This window comes from Pogonomyrmex barbatus, unplaced genomic scaffold, assembly GCF_055798465.1.
Source record: "Pogonomyrmex barbatus isolate J1 unplaced genomic scaffold, ASM5579846v1 scaffold12, whole genome shotgun sequence".
NCBI lineage: Eukaryota > Metazoa > Arthropoda > Insecta > Hymenoptera > Formicidae > Pogonomyrmex > Pogonomyrmex barbatus.
The window spans coordinates 6,491,600-6,508,040 of record NW_028297108.1 but is presented as its reverse complement, the minus strand read 5'-3'; the positions used below and the strand labels follow the sequence as shown (position 1 = coordinate 6,508,040).

The 16,441-nt window shown below is 29.1% G+C and overlaps 2 protein-coding genes across 6 annotated transcripts; both read right to left on the bottom strand.

The window, feature by feature from the left end:
- Positions 1-29: 29 nt before the first annotated feature.
- Positions 30-3,689, bottom strand: Deaf1 (deformed epidermal autoregulatory factor 1). Its single transcript, XM_011645238.3, has 4 exons — positions 3,207-3,689; positions 2,053-2,544; positions 1,425-1,886; positions 30-1,263 (listed from the first exon to the last, which is right to left on the bottom strand). Exons 1-4 carry the CDS (start codon positions 3,471-3,473, stop codon positions 1,063-1,065), a joined length of 1,422 nt encoding a protein of 473 aa, XP_011643540.2. The 5' UTR covers positions 3,474-3,689; the 3' UTR covers positions 30-1,062.
- A 6,430-nt stretch (positions 3,690-10,119) lies between these two features.
- Positions 10,120-16,438, bottom strand: LOC105431196 (farnesyl pyrophosphate synthase-like). 5 transcript variants are annotated; one of them, XM_089071511.1, is made up of 7 exons: positions 16,176-16,438; positions 11,806-11,971; positions 11,591-11,731; positions 11,208-11,420; positions 10,947-11,114; positions 10,656-10,868; positions 10,120-10,547 (listed from the first exon to the last, which is right to left on the bottom strand). In XM_089071511.1, exons 1-7 carry the CDS (start codon positions 16,268-16,270, stop codon positions 10,347-10,349), a joined length of 1,197 nt encoding a protein of 398 aa, XP_088927637.1. In that variant the 5' UTR covers positions 16,271-16,438; the 3' UTR covers positions 10,120-10,346. The 5 variants fall into 5 exon arrangements, with proteins under 5 accessions (XP_088927637.1, XP_088927639.1, XP_088927641.1 ...); XM_089071513.1 differs by lacking the exon at positions 16,176-16,438 and adding an exon at positions 14,890-14,918; XM_089071515.1 differs by lacking the exon at positions 16,176-16,438 and adding an exon at positions 12,401-12,421.
- Between the last annotated feature and the right edge of the window lie 3 nt (positions 16,439-16,441).

Here is a 16,441-nt window from a genome sequence, read left to right as displayed (position 1 = left end):
TGTTGCTTGGACGTTCACATACATGCAGATAGGATTGTATATGTATTTTTTTACGAAAAAAATCAAATATTTATAAACATAGATTTGATGAACGATAACAAGCCGGATAAATTTAAAAATATAGAATTTTTTACGACTATCACGAATCACGACTAAGTCTTATATTTGTGATCCAGTTTGTTAAACTCACTAAATGATATATCATAAATAAATAAAATAAATAAGCTAATTCTTCAGTTATTCTTGACTTTATTTTATTAATTAATATATTGTCATAGTGAATATCACTTTAGTTAACTGAATCACAAATCGTAAAACCTTTTTTTAGTTTTATTTCTAGAGATGTAAGAATTTCATATTCTGAATTTATTTACATTGTTCATTGCATCTTAATTCTATATATGCAAGATATTTTGTTTTGCAGGATTTTATGCATGTAATTAATAAACTCAATGATAATTATTACTAAAGAGATTCTTGTTCGAATTAAAGGGATTTAATTTTTTCAAATTAAATACTATATCTAATAAACACAATAGAAATTTAATTTATATTAATATAGATTAATATAATTTTGTATTGTAATATATGTCAAGCCGAATTTCACATAATGATTGTGTATATATATTTGCAGATAATTCTTATTGCTCTTTTTTATTTTCTTTTATAAATTCCATATCTCAGAATTTAATATTCATTTAAACATATATACATACATATATACATACATACAATAATTTTTTTTTATAATCATTTTATAATATTATTAATCAATTTCGAAATAGACTATATATATATATATATATATGTGTATATATACGTATATATTTTTGCATGCGCGCGTCGCGTATGTATGTATCCTGTGTGTATGTGTATGCCTATGTGATGCGTATACACATGTGAAATATTTTTCTATTGTACATCTATATTTACATTTTTTCATTTACGTGCAACACAAACACCTCAAGTCTACGTCTCTTCCTTGAATTCCAATTTCAATGTTTCTACATTGGATTCTTCATTCTCTACATTCCTTTGGTGAATCGGTGTGAGAAACACTAGCTATTGGTCCGTTGTGGTTGTCGGGAGGGTACTCGTGTCTCCGTTGCCACTTTCTACTATGAGCATTACAGTCTCGGCTGCACCCCTCACACATTCTATTTGGTGACTTCCCCAATCTTTACGCTGACAAAATGTGGAACAGTATGGCGTACGTCTGCATAGAGAGCATTCTGCAAATGCTTCTCGATTACAATTGGCACACTGAAATTCATTATATAAATTTGTATTTTTTATTTTAATTATATTTATATTTATATGTGTAAAACAGAATCTTTCCGAACGATCAGTAAATATATGAAATATGTAACTCATAGATTTTTTTACTAAAAAAATATTATATTTATTTAAATGTATGTTTTTACCTTTTTATTATGCGAATCAGATGCTGGTTGTAGTCCAACAGTTTCAATAACATCCGCTCGTCCTCCAAGTTGCGCGACCAATGCCTGCTCTCTTCTCTGTTGCCTATTTAACTCTTTTGCTTCTTCTAAAGTACGTCTAAATTCGTAAGCCAATTTCATCATTTTATTTGACATTTCATCTAGTTTTTTAAAAATGTCATCGCCTTGACCGTTTTCTGTTTGATGCGCATTCTGCACAACTGTGTCTTGTTCCTGGGACTGCTGTACAACTAGTCCATCCGTAGAAACAAATTGTGGCCAGACTTCTTTATCAGGTACTACAACTTCATCGCCACTCTCATCATTATTGCTGCCATCTCGCATATTCTCAATCTTATGTTTACGCGAAGGGATTTCTCCATCAGATGAATCCTTGGGTCTTTTTCGACGTTTGTATGGAGTAAACAGACGCACTGGTCCTGTCTAAATGGATAAATAATAATAATTTAAACTATACGATACAATATACATACAACTTTAATTATAACTTTAATTATAAAATAAAAATCTTTTTATATTGAACAAATATCAATATACATTCCATAACAAAATATGAAATTCAGTATTGAGTCACAAGAAATCTGCTTACCGCACTGTCATCATCGCAACACGCTGCACAGGTGCAAGAAGTAGCATGTGGTTTCAGAATTTGTTCATCAATGAGAGTCTGCAAACTTCTTCCTCCAAATCGAATACTCCGTTTCCAATCTTTGCTGGATGCTCTACCACAGAGGGCCTCAAATTCACTAGGTGTGTACCACTCTGAGCCAAGTTTAATACACCGTCCTCTACCACCAGATCCAAATCTACTCTTGTGCAACTCTGCATTTGTGTTTTTACATCTGATAGGTAGCACCGCCAAGTTTGCTGAATCTGACCAGCTGTATATTGGTTGAGAACTGGGTGTAGATACATGTATCTGTTCTGATTCGGTTTCATCCGTACTATTCTGGATCACTATGTGGGTTGCTTTCAGCTCACCATTCCAACGCAGGGGATCCGAATCTTTGTCATGACGAGGTTCACAAATAAACCCATTGTCGACGCATAGCATCTGTTTGAACTGCCCCGAACCTGGCAACTGCAAAAATAAATATTTTAAATACATAAAAGTTTCAATATAATATTGATTCTGCATTATTAATCAATCTAAAAAGCCAATATGGTTTATCTAAAGTATGGTTGCGATAAAATTATACTTTATGATTAATAAAGAAACTTTTGGAATCAAATAAATTTAAAAAATTAGATTATTCTAACTCAAATTGATCTTACATCAAATTATTAGAACAAGAAATCGAAAGTTCTTGAACAATGTATCTTGTCCAATATATGTGTCCAATATATTTTGTTATCCAAAAAATGCATAAAGACTACCTATTTTTTTCAACGATGTCAATAACAACAAAAATTAACAATATATTCAAAGTATTTAAAACTTTCCCAGAGTAAATGGGATTTATAATAGTAGAGTGAGAATTAATATGTTAAAGCTTATTAGAAAAGATTAAAATTTTTGTGAAAAATTTGCAGCGAATTAGAGGAGAGTGTGTCGTCGTTGATGGGATGGCACGTGCTTTGCGTCTCATAGGATACGACACTTTCCCGCCTTCTCGCACTATCGTCCACCATCATCGTGCACGGTAGACCGAAGAAAAAAAAAAAAAGAAATCCCGCACTCGGGTCTCGATGGATTCGAAATTCATCTTCGCGAGCAAATTTCTGTCGAGACTGCGAATGTACCTGCAGTTGATCCGAGGTGATGACGTTGAAGGTCGTGCCATTGGTCGAGTTCGCTACACCGATGATGGAACCCACGGGAAGAGAGACCGGTACGCCGACTCCAGGAACGCCCGGTACACCGGGTACCGTGGTAACACTCGCCGTAACCGCGACGGGATGTGCCTCGTGTTCGCTCGTCAGCGCGGCCGCCTCCTCGGTCTCGCTCGTCAACGATTCGGACATGTCCGGTAGCACGGCGACACTTTCCGATGTTTGGCTCTCCTCCATTTCGGCTGTTCTCGCCTCGCCTCGCCTCGTCTCGCCTCACCTCGCCTAGCCTCGTCTCCGCGCCTCTTCACCTGTCCAAGCTGGATTCGCCGCCGAGCATCGCCGAGAGTCGCCGAATGCGATTCGCTCGCGTTCGTTTGCGCAATGGCGTCGGCGCACGTTCAACGACGCGACGCCGCACAGTGGATCGACGCTTAACAACGCTTAAGAAATAGCGAACATAAAGCAAAAATATGATCTGTCGAAATTATCTCTTCTGACAATAAATTCTGATAATAAATTAGTTGTAAATTATTGTAATAACTTCAATCATTTGTAATATTTCCACAATTTGCATACAAATCTAGATAATGATATTAGTAGTAAAAGAAAGCAAGTACACATATTATATGCATACTTATGATACGAATTAGACATATAATTTATAAACGATTTTTAGAGAAAAAGATATTGTCTACAATGAAATGAATTAATAGATTCTATTGCGCACAAAATCGAAATATCACATTTAATAGGACGTAAAGTGATTGGTAAATTGTTTGACATTACAGTTAGTATAATAATTAATAAGGTAATTTCTGTCTGTAGTAATACTTATCGTTGAAAATACGTTGAAAAGAAAGCACATATTGATATTGAAACAATAAAATAAATTAGATATACTCTTACAATATTTTAGAATAATGGAATTCAGAATAATGGAATAATTTCGTTGCATATATATTGAATTAAAACTTATTTATAATATTTTCAACTATTTCTTGTTTTCCTAAGTATTTATTTAGTAATGATACCGTTTAATTAAATAGTATGATTGTAATACCTCAACGTCTAAATTATGCCAAACTTTCGTTCGTTAGATTTATTTGCGATTTATATTATCAAACTGTAATTTCAAGAATACTACACGTAGACCTTTGGCATAGATAGATAAATACAAGGATGAATTAGAAATTAAATGGATAATATATAATCTGCAACAGACTGGTAAATAATAATCGAATATTTTATTACTATATATCATTGAATCATTAAGAAATCACGTAATCAGTGATATTCCATATAAAATTTTATGTTATATTGTTTCATAAACATTATATATCTTTTATACTTTATTTATTTATAACACTGGCAAATTTATGATGTAAAAAATTTTTGCCATCTCTTAAAATAAAAATATATATACATTTAGAAATGATTTATTATAAATATATCAAAACATTTTAAACGAACTTGTAACGTTTGCTTATTGCATAATAGGATATTATCGTGTAAATTATAGTACAATCGAATTGAAAAACATTGAAATAAATCTTAATTCTGAGAATTATACACGAATATTCATGTTCTCAATTGTGCTTAAATCATTGACCACTCGTTTCATTTTGTAACATTGAGCGAATTCTGGGAACTTATGAGATACTTATAGCGAAAATTAGATTATGTAACATGGTATCCCATGTTTAAAGCTACGGAACGTATGTCATTCGTTATACTATTTAAGGAAAATAGTTACTTCAAGGTAAAAAAATCTTAATTTACGAAGACAAAGATCTGTAACGAAACGCATCCCTCCGCTCCGTTCCCGTTTTACTTTCCTCCGATCGACCATCCGTCGAGGGTCGCCGAACACCAGGCGGAGTGCGGCAGTGGCCGCAGAAAGGCGTTTACGCCTATTTTTTAATTGTACAAATTCGCGAACTCCGAAACTTCGGAGTTATAGCGTGGGAATACCGCGAATCCACGATTGTTTTCGTGGTATTCCCCCGCGCCGATTTTACTAACATTTTGATGACTGGGATAATATAGTTCACTTTGCAAAGGAAATAATTGCATCTACCGTAACTACATGCGTGAAAATTTAGTCAAAAGAGATACAAAAATTAAATGTACAAGTTACATATGGACATATAATATTGTATTGTAATTTTTATGATCAGCTATTATCATATGTTTACATTTCACTAGTTCAAAGATATGTGATGTTTAGATTATTCGTATTATACGTTACATATAATGTCCTCTGTAACTATATTTATTTTTACAATAGTCGACACTTAGTCACAAGCTCTCATTGTGTTGAGATTGAGTGTTGAGTTTCTGTGAAATCGTTCTGAGATCGTCATATTTCGTAAATTATCAATAATTTTGGTAAATATAATTTCTAATTAAAAAATATATATACTTATAAAATATTTATACTTATAACATATGACATTAGAATAAATTTAATTTAAAAATAAAATAGTAAATTGTTCAACTTAACTTATTACATTATAATCTTCATCATTAACCAACCATTATTATATGTTTAAAGTGAACTAGCGATATGTATTTATTCATTATATTATTTATTATTTTATCACTTATGATCTCATATGATTATTAATGTTTGTTGTAACATTTATTTTATATTACAGATTTTTTTATATTACTTTGTATAAAGACATTATACATAAAGGCAATTAGTTATTAAAACACTTTAGTTATTAAAACACTTTGAAGGCATAATTATATAAGGTAAGTTTAAAACACACACACATACACACACACACACACACACACACACACACACACACACACACACACACACACATACACACATACACACATTAAAAGATTAATACACATTTAACATATTTAATAATAATGGTGCTTTCCATTTAGTGGCACAAGTCGACAAGTATCATTTTGTCCTTGTTCATCATTGAAAGCCAAGAAAGATAGAACGATATTTGTGTCGACTTTATCATTAAATAGAAAGCATCAGATATAGTGATACATGTCAAAGTTATGAAAAGATTTTCATTTGTTTGTAAATATTTTAATGAGAAACTCTTGCTGATTTTGAGATTTTTAATGGAATTGGACTTTTATGACAATTTTAAACTTCAGCTTTATATTAAAAACATATTTGTCTAAATTTTAAAAAACATTTTTTTTAGAATAAATGTCATGGAATTAATAAAAATGTTATTATTTATGGAAAAAATATTATTATTTATATATGTATATTATCATTTGCCTACAAACTGTCGAGATAATCGAGAGATATCATAATCTTAAATCTATATCTAAGTTCGATCTAAACATGTATCACTATATCTAAATCTAAAAAAAAAAATTTAAATCATGTTGTCGTCGTCGTCGTCGTCAATACATTATTATTAATGTTTTTCAAATTTGTTATAGGAAAATGAATATAATTAAAAAATTAATAATAAATCCACATATCAAATTTTCCAAATTCAAAAATATCATTGAAAAATTTAATAATAGTAAAATAGAAAATATAAAAGTAGAAGAATTCTACGTAAAAGAAAAAAAAATATTAAAATTAACGATAAATAATTTAAGTTATAAGACCAGTGATACAGCATTAAGAATACTCCCATTAATCATAATGGGCGAATTTAATTATCAAATACAACAACATATTGCTAAGACAATATTATGTACAGCTAATCTGAAGGATTATCAAATTAAACAAATAGATCTTAATAATCTTATGTCTTATGCGAATGATGTAGAGACTGAAAACCGTATAAATAAATTTTATGACGATATGAGAGGAAAAGGGATAAATATAAAGAATTACAGCAAAGCTTTATATGATCTTCGAATATTGCGGAATGCGGCAGCACATCCCACTTTCAACTTTAATAAAGAAACAGATATATTTTTAAAAAACTCGTTTAAAAAATATTGGGAAACAATAAACATAGAACTTATTTATAAAATCTTCGAAGTAGAAGAATTTAAAAATTTTAAACAAAAGGCGCCTTACCCAAAATTTACATAATTTATTAAATTTAATAATTAATATAATCTTTCATTTATTTATATTATTATTATTATTATTTATATATATATTGTTATAATTATTATTATTTACATATTATTATTATTATTATTATTATTATTATTATTATTTATATATTATTTATTTATATTATTATTTATTATTTATTATTTATTATTTATTTATATTATTATTTATTATTTATATTATTATTATTTATTTATTTACATTATTTATATTTTTATTTATATATATTTATTTATATTATTTATATCTTTTATTGATTCTCTGGCACGGATTTCTCTCGCTATTGTCGTGTGATTCTCATGCGATCATCATATAATCGTAGCGTCGTTTGCAAAAATTCTCGTGAGTGTTTTTTGAAATTTGTCACTACTGCACAATTTAAACTTTCATTCTGTAATACCTCGAAAACAATGTATTGTAAAAAAAAATGTTTTATAAATAAAAATTGTAGGATTTTTTGAAAAGGCCATAATTGTGATATTAATTAATTTATTGGCGCCACTGTCAAGATTTTTTATATTCGTCATTTTTTTAACGAAATTGTATATTTTTTATATAGTTAAATATAGTTATATATAGTTTAATCTCTCTAATTATTCTGTATTCTAATTGTATTTTAATATTTTATACACAGAACAATGAGACAAATCAGTTGGTGTAAGGAAAATATATGTAATTTGCAAGTACATATTTTCTTTAAATAATTATACATTTTCTTTATGTTAATTTATTCATTTCATTATTCTATGCATAAAAATATTAAGATATAGTTATCAAAAAATAAATAGCCAATTAAAGACAATTCTATATGTATATGTACATATATATATATATATATACACACACACACACACACACACACACGCACGCACGCACGCACGCACGCACGCACGCACGCACGCACGCACGCACGCACGCACGCACGCACACGCATACAATTATTTTTATTTATACAGATATTTATGAAAAAAGATATACATATTTATTTTACATGCGCGCATAAAATTGGAAAAGTTGTGGTACACAGTTGCATTCTTTAGAAAAATTTAACTTATACAAAATTCTGAATTCCAGATAAATCAATAAATTAAGATTATAAAGTTTAAAGTTTTAATATGAATATTGTTATAAAATTATATAGGTCATTATGACAATATAAATAACATAAATAACTTGTTGCAATAAATAATTGATTGTGATATTGATTTTAAAATAGTAAGTTTAATACTTGAAAATTAAATAATACATCTTTCTAATTATATATAATAAAGAACGTAATCTGTATCTTAATATAATTTCACTTAAATTAATGTTTAATATATTTAATCGATTTTTATTTTAACAAGTCTTTTGTTTAAATAAGATAGAAAATAACATATCTTAAGAAAATCAATATACGATTCCTTTACGCGTTAAAAATTTGTATATTGTGTTTTTTAACGATGGAATAACATGCACATTAATTAAAATTCTCTATTAGTCGTAAACGGAATATTTATTATTTACACTGCTCATAACCAGTCATTCTTGAACTATTCTGTCAATCTGAAAAATTTGTCATATTAGTATTACGCGATTAAATAAGAAAACTTATGATCATTTGACCATAATAATTGTCATATGGAAATAATGCCATATTTCTGTGTGTTTAATAGTTCTAGGCAATAACAAAAGCTTTTTTAAAGCAGTGATGAAAGAAAATGCATAAAATGTGGACGGTGGACGGTTTTATTCTTTGATTTGTATATACGTCCCACATTAAATAATAATACATATTTTTTTCCTTTTATGACAACAGGACGTGTTACACATTATCAATTCATCAGTTTTTTGTATTTTAGATATAATCTTTTATTTATTGTAGAAAATTGCTAAATTATTATTTTGTGTGACGTATTGTTAGCTAAAAAATATTAATTACGAAATAAAATAAATATTAAATATAAATGTTGCCGCAATTTAATATTCAATTTTTCAACAAATTGCAAATCTATTTGTTAAAGAAAATATATCCAAAATGTTATATCTTCATATTGCCATATATATATGTATAATTTATATATTTTATTTAATTATATTTTTTTGTAATTTTTGTAATTTTTATATTGGATTTTTTGCTTACACATTTTATATAATTTATTCTTAAAAATAAATTTAATATCTCTTTTAATAAAAACTTTTAATAAATTTCTTTTTGAAAAAAATATTTTTTGTGAAATAAGATTTTGCGCACAATGGAGGAAGTATTAGAACTAGGAATAAATATTGAATTTTTGAAATAAAAATTCAGAATAAAAATTAAACATAACACACAATGAATAAAAGTAAATATAAGATATACATATAAGATATACTATATTTTATACTTATTTATATTCATCGTGCGTTATAAAACATGATAATATCTCGCGTTATCTGTTTAGCATGTAAACCAACAGCATATTTTTCTCTCTACATGTGCGTCAAAGTTAACAGTTTTAGCAGCCATTCTATCGAAAATAATTATATTGAAAAGAATTACAAGTAAAAGTTGAATGAAAAGTTGAATAATATCTATTGTTCAATTCCATTTTTTTCGTAAATGTCACGATGCAGCTGCAATTATGCAATCTTTTAATATTATCTTTATATTAATATAATAGTATTTTGTACAATAGCTTTTTTATAACAATTCTATATATGTCATGATTTTTGTTTTAATTATAACAATATTCTTCGACAAATTAATATTCTAACAATTATGTCTATTTAGTGCTCTGTTTTAACATTTTTAAATTAATTTATTATACATTGTAGAAAATTTGGTAGGAAATAATATTTCATCTTTTAATTTAATGAGACTTTATTAAAGACTTTATTAAAGAGATAAATTCTTCTCGATACATAAGATTTTATAAAATATTTTTTGATATTTTTTACTTTGAAATAACATTCTATCACCCTTCGGGACAATGACAGAATACATGGTCACATGTTTCATATTTCTTCTTAAAATTCAAATTTACGAAGGATTAATGCATTAGTCTATTTCTTTAATATACGCTTTAAATACCTCTGCGATAAAGCTTCCCTAATAAATCCGAGAAAAAACTATGTAAAGGCCCGGGTGACATCTTTTGTAAAAATTCATTTAGTAAATTATACGTTTCGTCTTCGTATATAGAATACCTATCTGGCAATTCCAAATCGATAAAGAGCTGTTTCACACGTTTCACTTTCTCCGGATCCGAAGAGCCATAACATTCCTACATAACAAGAGAAGAAATAATAAAAAAAGAATTATTTATATATATATATATATATATAAAATATATAATAACGTTTAATGAAACAATATATTTAAGGATGCCTACTTTTAAAATTTTACGCTGCTCTGGAGTAGCACAATCGAGAGCTGTAACAACTAGCCACGTACATTTTCCTTTTTGTATATCAGTATTATATTTGCCAACGACCTCGGATTCTTCAAAGCAACCCATATAATCATCTCGGACTTGGAAAAAACGTCCCATCTCTAACAGGATGGTTTCTGCTTGTTTGAACATCTCTGGATCTTTTATTCCAGCCTATATGTAACGTGTCATTATTATCATTATTAAAATATTTATGTATTTGCATGTGTGAGAAAAGTAAGGTATACTTACAAAATGCATTGCTGCGATCACTGGTAAGAGAAATGAATAATGTGACGTTTTGTATTCAACAATAGAATCGTATCGAGCCATCGTAAATAAATCCTGATTCCTCGGCTTCGTGCCGAAATTGGTAGATTTTAAATCTACCCATTGGTTGTTTATTGTTTTCCACAATATCTATCAAAATATTATATAAATAATCGCTCGATCAAAAGGAAAAAAGAAATAAGCTGATATTTACAAACATATTAGGAGGATATTTTCACTCACATCGTGGAATGTTACTAGTAAGTCAGTACAGCACTTTTTTCCATCAAAGTGCTTTTCAATTAGATAATAGAAAGAATATTCTAACATTGAAGCATCGTCTCTTATCGCCCAGCTCAAGAAGTTGTAGTCTCGATACCAATTTGGCAGGTCTGTATGTAACTTCAAGTAATATTCGTTTTGTATATCCTCAAGAAAGAGTGAATGAGCTTGTAACTGTATAAAAGTAATATCTTAATATTAATCTTAATATTATAAAAGATAATGACATTTTATAAGTTTAATTTAAACAATTTATCACACAATATGCTTTGATTTAAATAGAGTAATAAATTAAGATATTGTCTTGTACTTCAGTAATTCGGTCTAATAACAAAGCCACGTACCATTTCCACGCAGAATTCTAAAATCCGTGTCAAACGAATATTATTTTCTGTAAGTTGATCATTCGATGTCAGTAACCTGTAGACATAAGGTACGGTTAAACCTCGAGTTTCCTTTCCTCCTGGTATGATGTATTGTAATATCTAAACGAAAGAGATACTTTTGTATTCATAAAAATTTATTGATTTAACTCATATTTTAATCAATAACAACTTACTCTTGTTATACATTTATCAACATCCATAACGCGTGAAATCTTAGCCCCATGCATAAAGTCGCGGAAAACGTCCGGCCATAGAGCCATCATCTCTCGACTTTCATCCTCGGTTGTTATCCATGGTTGTGTTACGGAATGAGTCATTCGCACATTATGGTCCAATAATCTAAAAATTGAACAATCTTTAATTAGAAATTACAATGTGATTATATTGAAATACTGTTCATGAGCGGACAAATAAAACTGCAATGTTATAACAAATTATAAATGAAAAGAACCATTGAACAATTAGAAACAGAATTAAATGAAGCGGATATTGTTTATCGAGTTTATATCTTATGTTCTTTGTGAAGTAACGAGAAAACGCAATTTAAGATATTTCCAATTCAGTTCACTTAAACTAAAATGCGTTCACGTAGCCGCGATTCATTCTGACTTTGGTGTTTATTTCCGATTCTGGTTGCTACTCCGCTGCAAGGATTCAAGAATTTGATGCCTCAGAGATAAATAGCTCTCATATGCATGTAAATAAATAAATCTAAATAAACATTGAAAATATAAATGTAAAAACAAAGTTTAAATGCTAAATCATTACGACGATTAAATTTTATTTTATCTCGTCTCACACAGCACCGAAAAATTTTGGAAAGCTTTCAGAAAACTGTCAAATATGAAACCTTTCACAAACATATTTCAAACATGTTTCAGACATGTTTCAGACATGTTTCAGATACATAATATATCTGCTTTGGTGTAATTTCAGAAATGTTTCTGAAATATTTATGAAATTTTTATGAAATATTCCATAAATATTTCAAAAACATTTCTGAAAAAATAAATCTTTGAAATATGTCGAAAATAATTTTTTCACACAGTGCTGAAGTATGTTAGAAAGTTTGCAGAAACCTTTTAATAAAAATTCAAAAAAATGTTTTAGGTATGTTTTATACTTATGTTATGCCCGCTTTCTGAACGTTTTCTGAAACCTTTGGTGCTTTGGAAGTATATTATTTCTGTTGAAGTTTCTGTGAAATATACAGGGTGATTGGAAACAAGACTCTGAGAACGCATTTTAATTTAAATGAATTGAAGTGGAATTTATCAAGATGAAAGTGAAAGAGAATTATTTAATTATTAGATTTATATAGAAATATTAATTTATGGAATATTTATTCTCTTCAGCATATACCACCAAGAAAAAGGGAATTTATTTTAAAATTACAATCCAGCAGCTAAATGAAAACAAGACTCCTACGTCAAGTGTGAAACTTGATATTCGCGTGTAAACGAATCGGATCGAATAAAAATTCAAAACAAGTTTTAAAAATTCAAAATTCCTCTTCATCAATCTCTTCAAGAACAGTCAATTTATTTCTAATTATTTGTATTTTACTTAGATATATTAATTTTAATTATAAACAAGAGTTATTAAATCTATTCTATGGTTGCTATTCTATAGTGCTATTCTATAGTGCTATTCTATAGCTGTCTAACATCTGTTCTAACATATGGCATAACTACAGTTGTCACCTATCCAATTTTTGACTAAGGACATTGTTTTTTCGAATAAATTTCTGGTTAGTCACTTCAAATTTTAATGATTTTCATAAAATGAATCGATTTATTTTTTAGAAAAAGTATAATATGTAATTACATATTACATATTTTTTAACAACTATATCTTTTCTTCATATAAATAGATTTATCTCATTATTCTGTTCTGTTCAGAAGTACCAAAGTAAGACAATAAATATTTTATAAGATATTTTATATTAAATGTCCAAATATATCAGAAAAAAGTATAAAATAACTTCTAAACTAACAATTTCTACGTTTACTTTGTTATAGTTTTTTAGAAGATTAAAAGCTTGATGTTCAAACTTAGTATTGACGAGTCAAAATTCCTAAATAATTCGCTTGCAAAACTGGATATACATAAAAATTTTATGATCCATTTTTTGGAGAAAATATTTTTTTATGATTTCTCTGCAATAAGGGATCATAAAATATAACAATAGAATATTTAACAGATTATTTGAAATTTCGAAACGTTGAAAATTGTCCCGGACACGATTTAGAAACATCTTTATTTTCTTCTTTGATAAAATAGAATTTGCCGCAATAAAGATCTTTTCTAAGAATGTTCTCTTTAATCGGCGGAAAAAGAGAATGATTAAACTAAGCGAAAATTTTTGAAAGTAATGCTGTCCTGTCAATAATCATTACAAAAAAAAAATGTATAAAACCAAAGTAACAAATTTCTCGATAATTCCTAAGAAGATACAATAGAATCCACGAAATAAGAAGAAAGATAAATTTTTTTCTGTTAATATAGCGAACCAAATAAAAAGAAGAAATATTGATGAACAATCGCCAGTATATTTATAGGAGTATCTTTGCGATAAGAATTGTTTAACAGGTTTTAGATTTTATTTCCATCAATGTAAATTACTTTAATTCCAATTTGAAATATTTTTTATTATTTTCTAGAATTAAGGAAGAAAAAAGCAAGTTAAAGTTAATATACATCTGTAAAACTGAACATTTCAGAACATATTCCACTTTGATTAAAGATTAATTTCTGCTTTAGAATCGCCTTCGATTTTAAAAGTATCTCGCAAGAAAATTGGTGTAGCACTTATCTTTCTGACAAATCTAATAAAGTGGATCTCGATCGACGCTATATCATTAGTATTTCCTTCATAGACTGATTGTACACTAGGAGTTTGTTTTTTATTCCCGCACTAGGACTGAACTGAACAAACCAGAACTGACGAGTGTAAGCGTACAGTTAGAGATTAAAAAACGATTTAGTGCAAGAAAGAAATGGCGTCCGATATTATCTATATAGAAATATTAGATTCGTCTTCTAATGAATTATTTATTACTAATTACTTATTAATTACTTATTTATAATAAATTATAACTTTTATGTCATTTTATGCTATATATTAAAATGTAAATATTAAAGTCTTTTAAAAAAGGAAGTCTTCTCAAGAGGAACTCTTATTTTTATATAGTTACTGTTTAAATATTACTTAATTATGACTATAAATACTAAATTTAGATGGGCAATCTTAATACCTTCGGAGATACATGTAATATATCCATTTTTATTTACGAGAATTATTTACGACGTTTTTTGTGCTGTTTTTTTTTATAATTGCTATTTCTTCATTGTTTGCCATTTCAATATTTTTTTTTCCTCTCGTCTTCGTATTTGCATGATCTTCGTATTTAGTGCGATTCTGTAAGAATAGATAATTCAGCGAAATCCAAATGTTGCCGATAAAATGTGGCCGTGAGGACAATGACGATATAATCGCCGCAACATAAAATCATTTTTTACAGGGGCCAGCGCCTAGAATTTTTCCACTGTACAAGCGCTGTGAGTGGCTAGTCAATCGGGACGTAGTCAAATGGGTGTCATCCGGCTTAAATCTTATAAGTAAATCGGGACCACGCGGCAACGCGGCAACAACTAATTACCAATCATCTTGTTTTCTAATATGAAATGAAATTATATATCAGAAAACAAGACGGTGTCACTTTGTCGCGTTGTCACATTGCCGCTTTGCCGCATCCTGTGTGCAACCAGCCCCATATGTAGTTGTCATGCGAGTTATTAACGTAAAAATGATTTGCATAATCTGATGATTATTTTTTTTTTCTATTCTTTTTTCTATTCTGTCGGATAAGAAAATACGTTTCGTACTAATTGTAAAGAGTAAAAAACGTGTTTTACGAACACACGTTGAATCCCTTGTTAACTTTTCATGGCACGCACAGTTGAAACGATTATCAACAAATGTGCGAGAATGAATAGATCGTTCTCGAACGATTTATAAAGATCGATCGATCGATTCCGAAGAAAAACCTGGATTTTCAAATGCTCTTCTGCATTCACGTCTCATTATGTCGTCTCAAATGATCGATAAAAATAATTTTATAATCTGATTAAAAATTTTCGATGTATCTGGCCGATCAAATTTTCCACATATCTTTACAAACAGTTTCAATATTAATTAGATCGTTAAGCTTTCACGAGTTCTTTATTTGAATAAAGTTTACAATTGAGAATGCTTTTATACTCTAAATATTTTTAGAAATTCTATAGCGTTATTTTACTTATTTTTAGCGTTGTGTATATTTATGTTATACGTACAGAGTGAATCATGTAAAGTGTTTAAGCTACTTTCTCGGAATCTGTTAGGGACCACAATAAAATTCTTTTCGAATTTATTAGAACCTTTTATTTGATATATATGTGGATAAAAGTCTGTCACTTTTCCGCCGGACATTTTCTTCATTTTTTAGGACGTCGCGTGCTCGACCAATTAAAAGATGCTCCTATATCCTTCCATTCTTACCTCCAGTACGTTGCATTCCCGCGATATACAGGCGAGCATACGTGGCGCACGCCCATGCTTGCAACGTGCATGGCGAGATTTCGCATGGCGAACATGCCCGGGTTTCCACTGGAGCAACACTCGCGTAATCCACGTATTCATGTGCGCGCACACGAGTGAGCGACGAGAGGACTACTGCCTCCCGACCCGAGATTCACGGGAACCACGAGGAATCGCGAGGAAGTGCGCTCGACGAGAACGCGCGAAACTTGGCACTCCGGGTACTT

Coding starts and splice junctions, on each gene's coding strand:
- LOC105431196 (XM_089071511.1), bottom strand. CDS start 16,270: ATGTTCGCCATGCGAAATCTCGCCATGCACGTTGCAAGCATGGGCGTG. Junction 11,732..11,805: donor TTGATAAATGTATAACAAGA/GTAAGTTGTTAT, acceptor TCTTTCGTTTAG/ATATTACAATACATCATACC. Junction 10,869..10,946: donor TGATCGCAGCAATGCATTTT/GTAAGTATACCT, acceptor CGTTACATATAG/GCTGGAATAAAAGATCCAGA.
- Deaf1 (XM_011645238.3), bottom strand. CDS start 3,473: ATGGAGGAGAGCCAAACATCGGAAAGTGTCGCCGTGCTACCGGACATG. Junction 2,545..3,206: donor TCACCTCGGATCAACTGCAG/GTACATTCGCAG, acceptor TTATTTTTGCAG/TTGCCAGGTTCGGGGCAGTT. Junction 1,887..2,052: donor GTTGCGATGATGACAGTGCG/GTAAGCAGATTT, acceptor TTATCCATTTAG/ACAGGACCAGTGCGTCTGTT.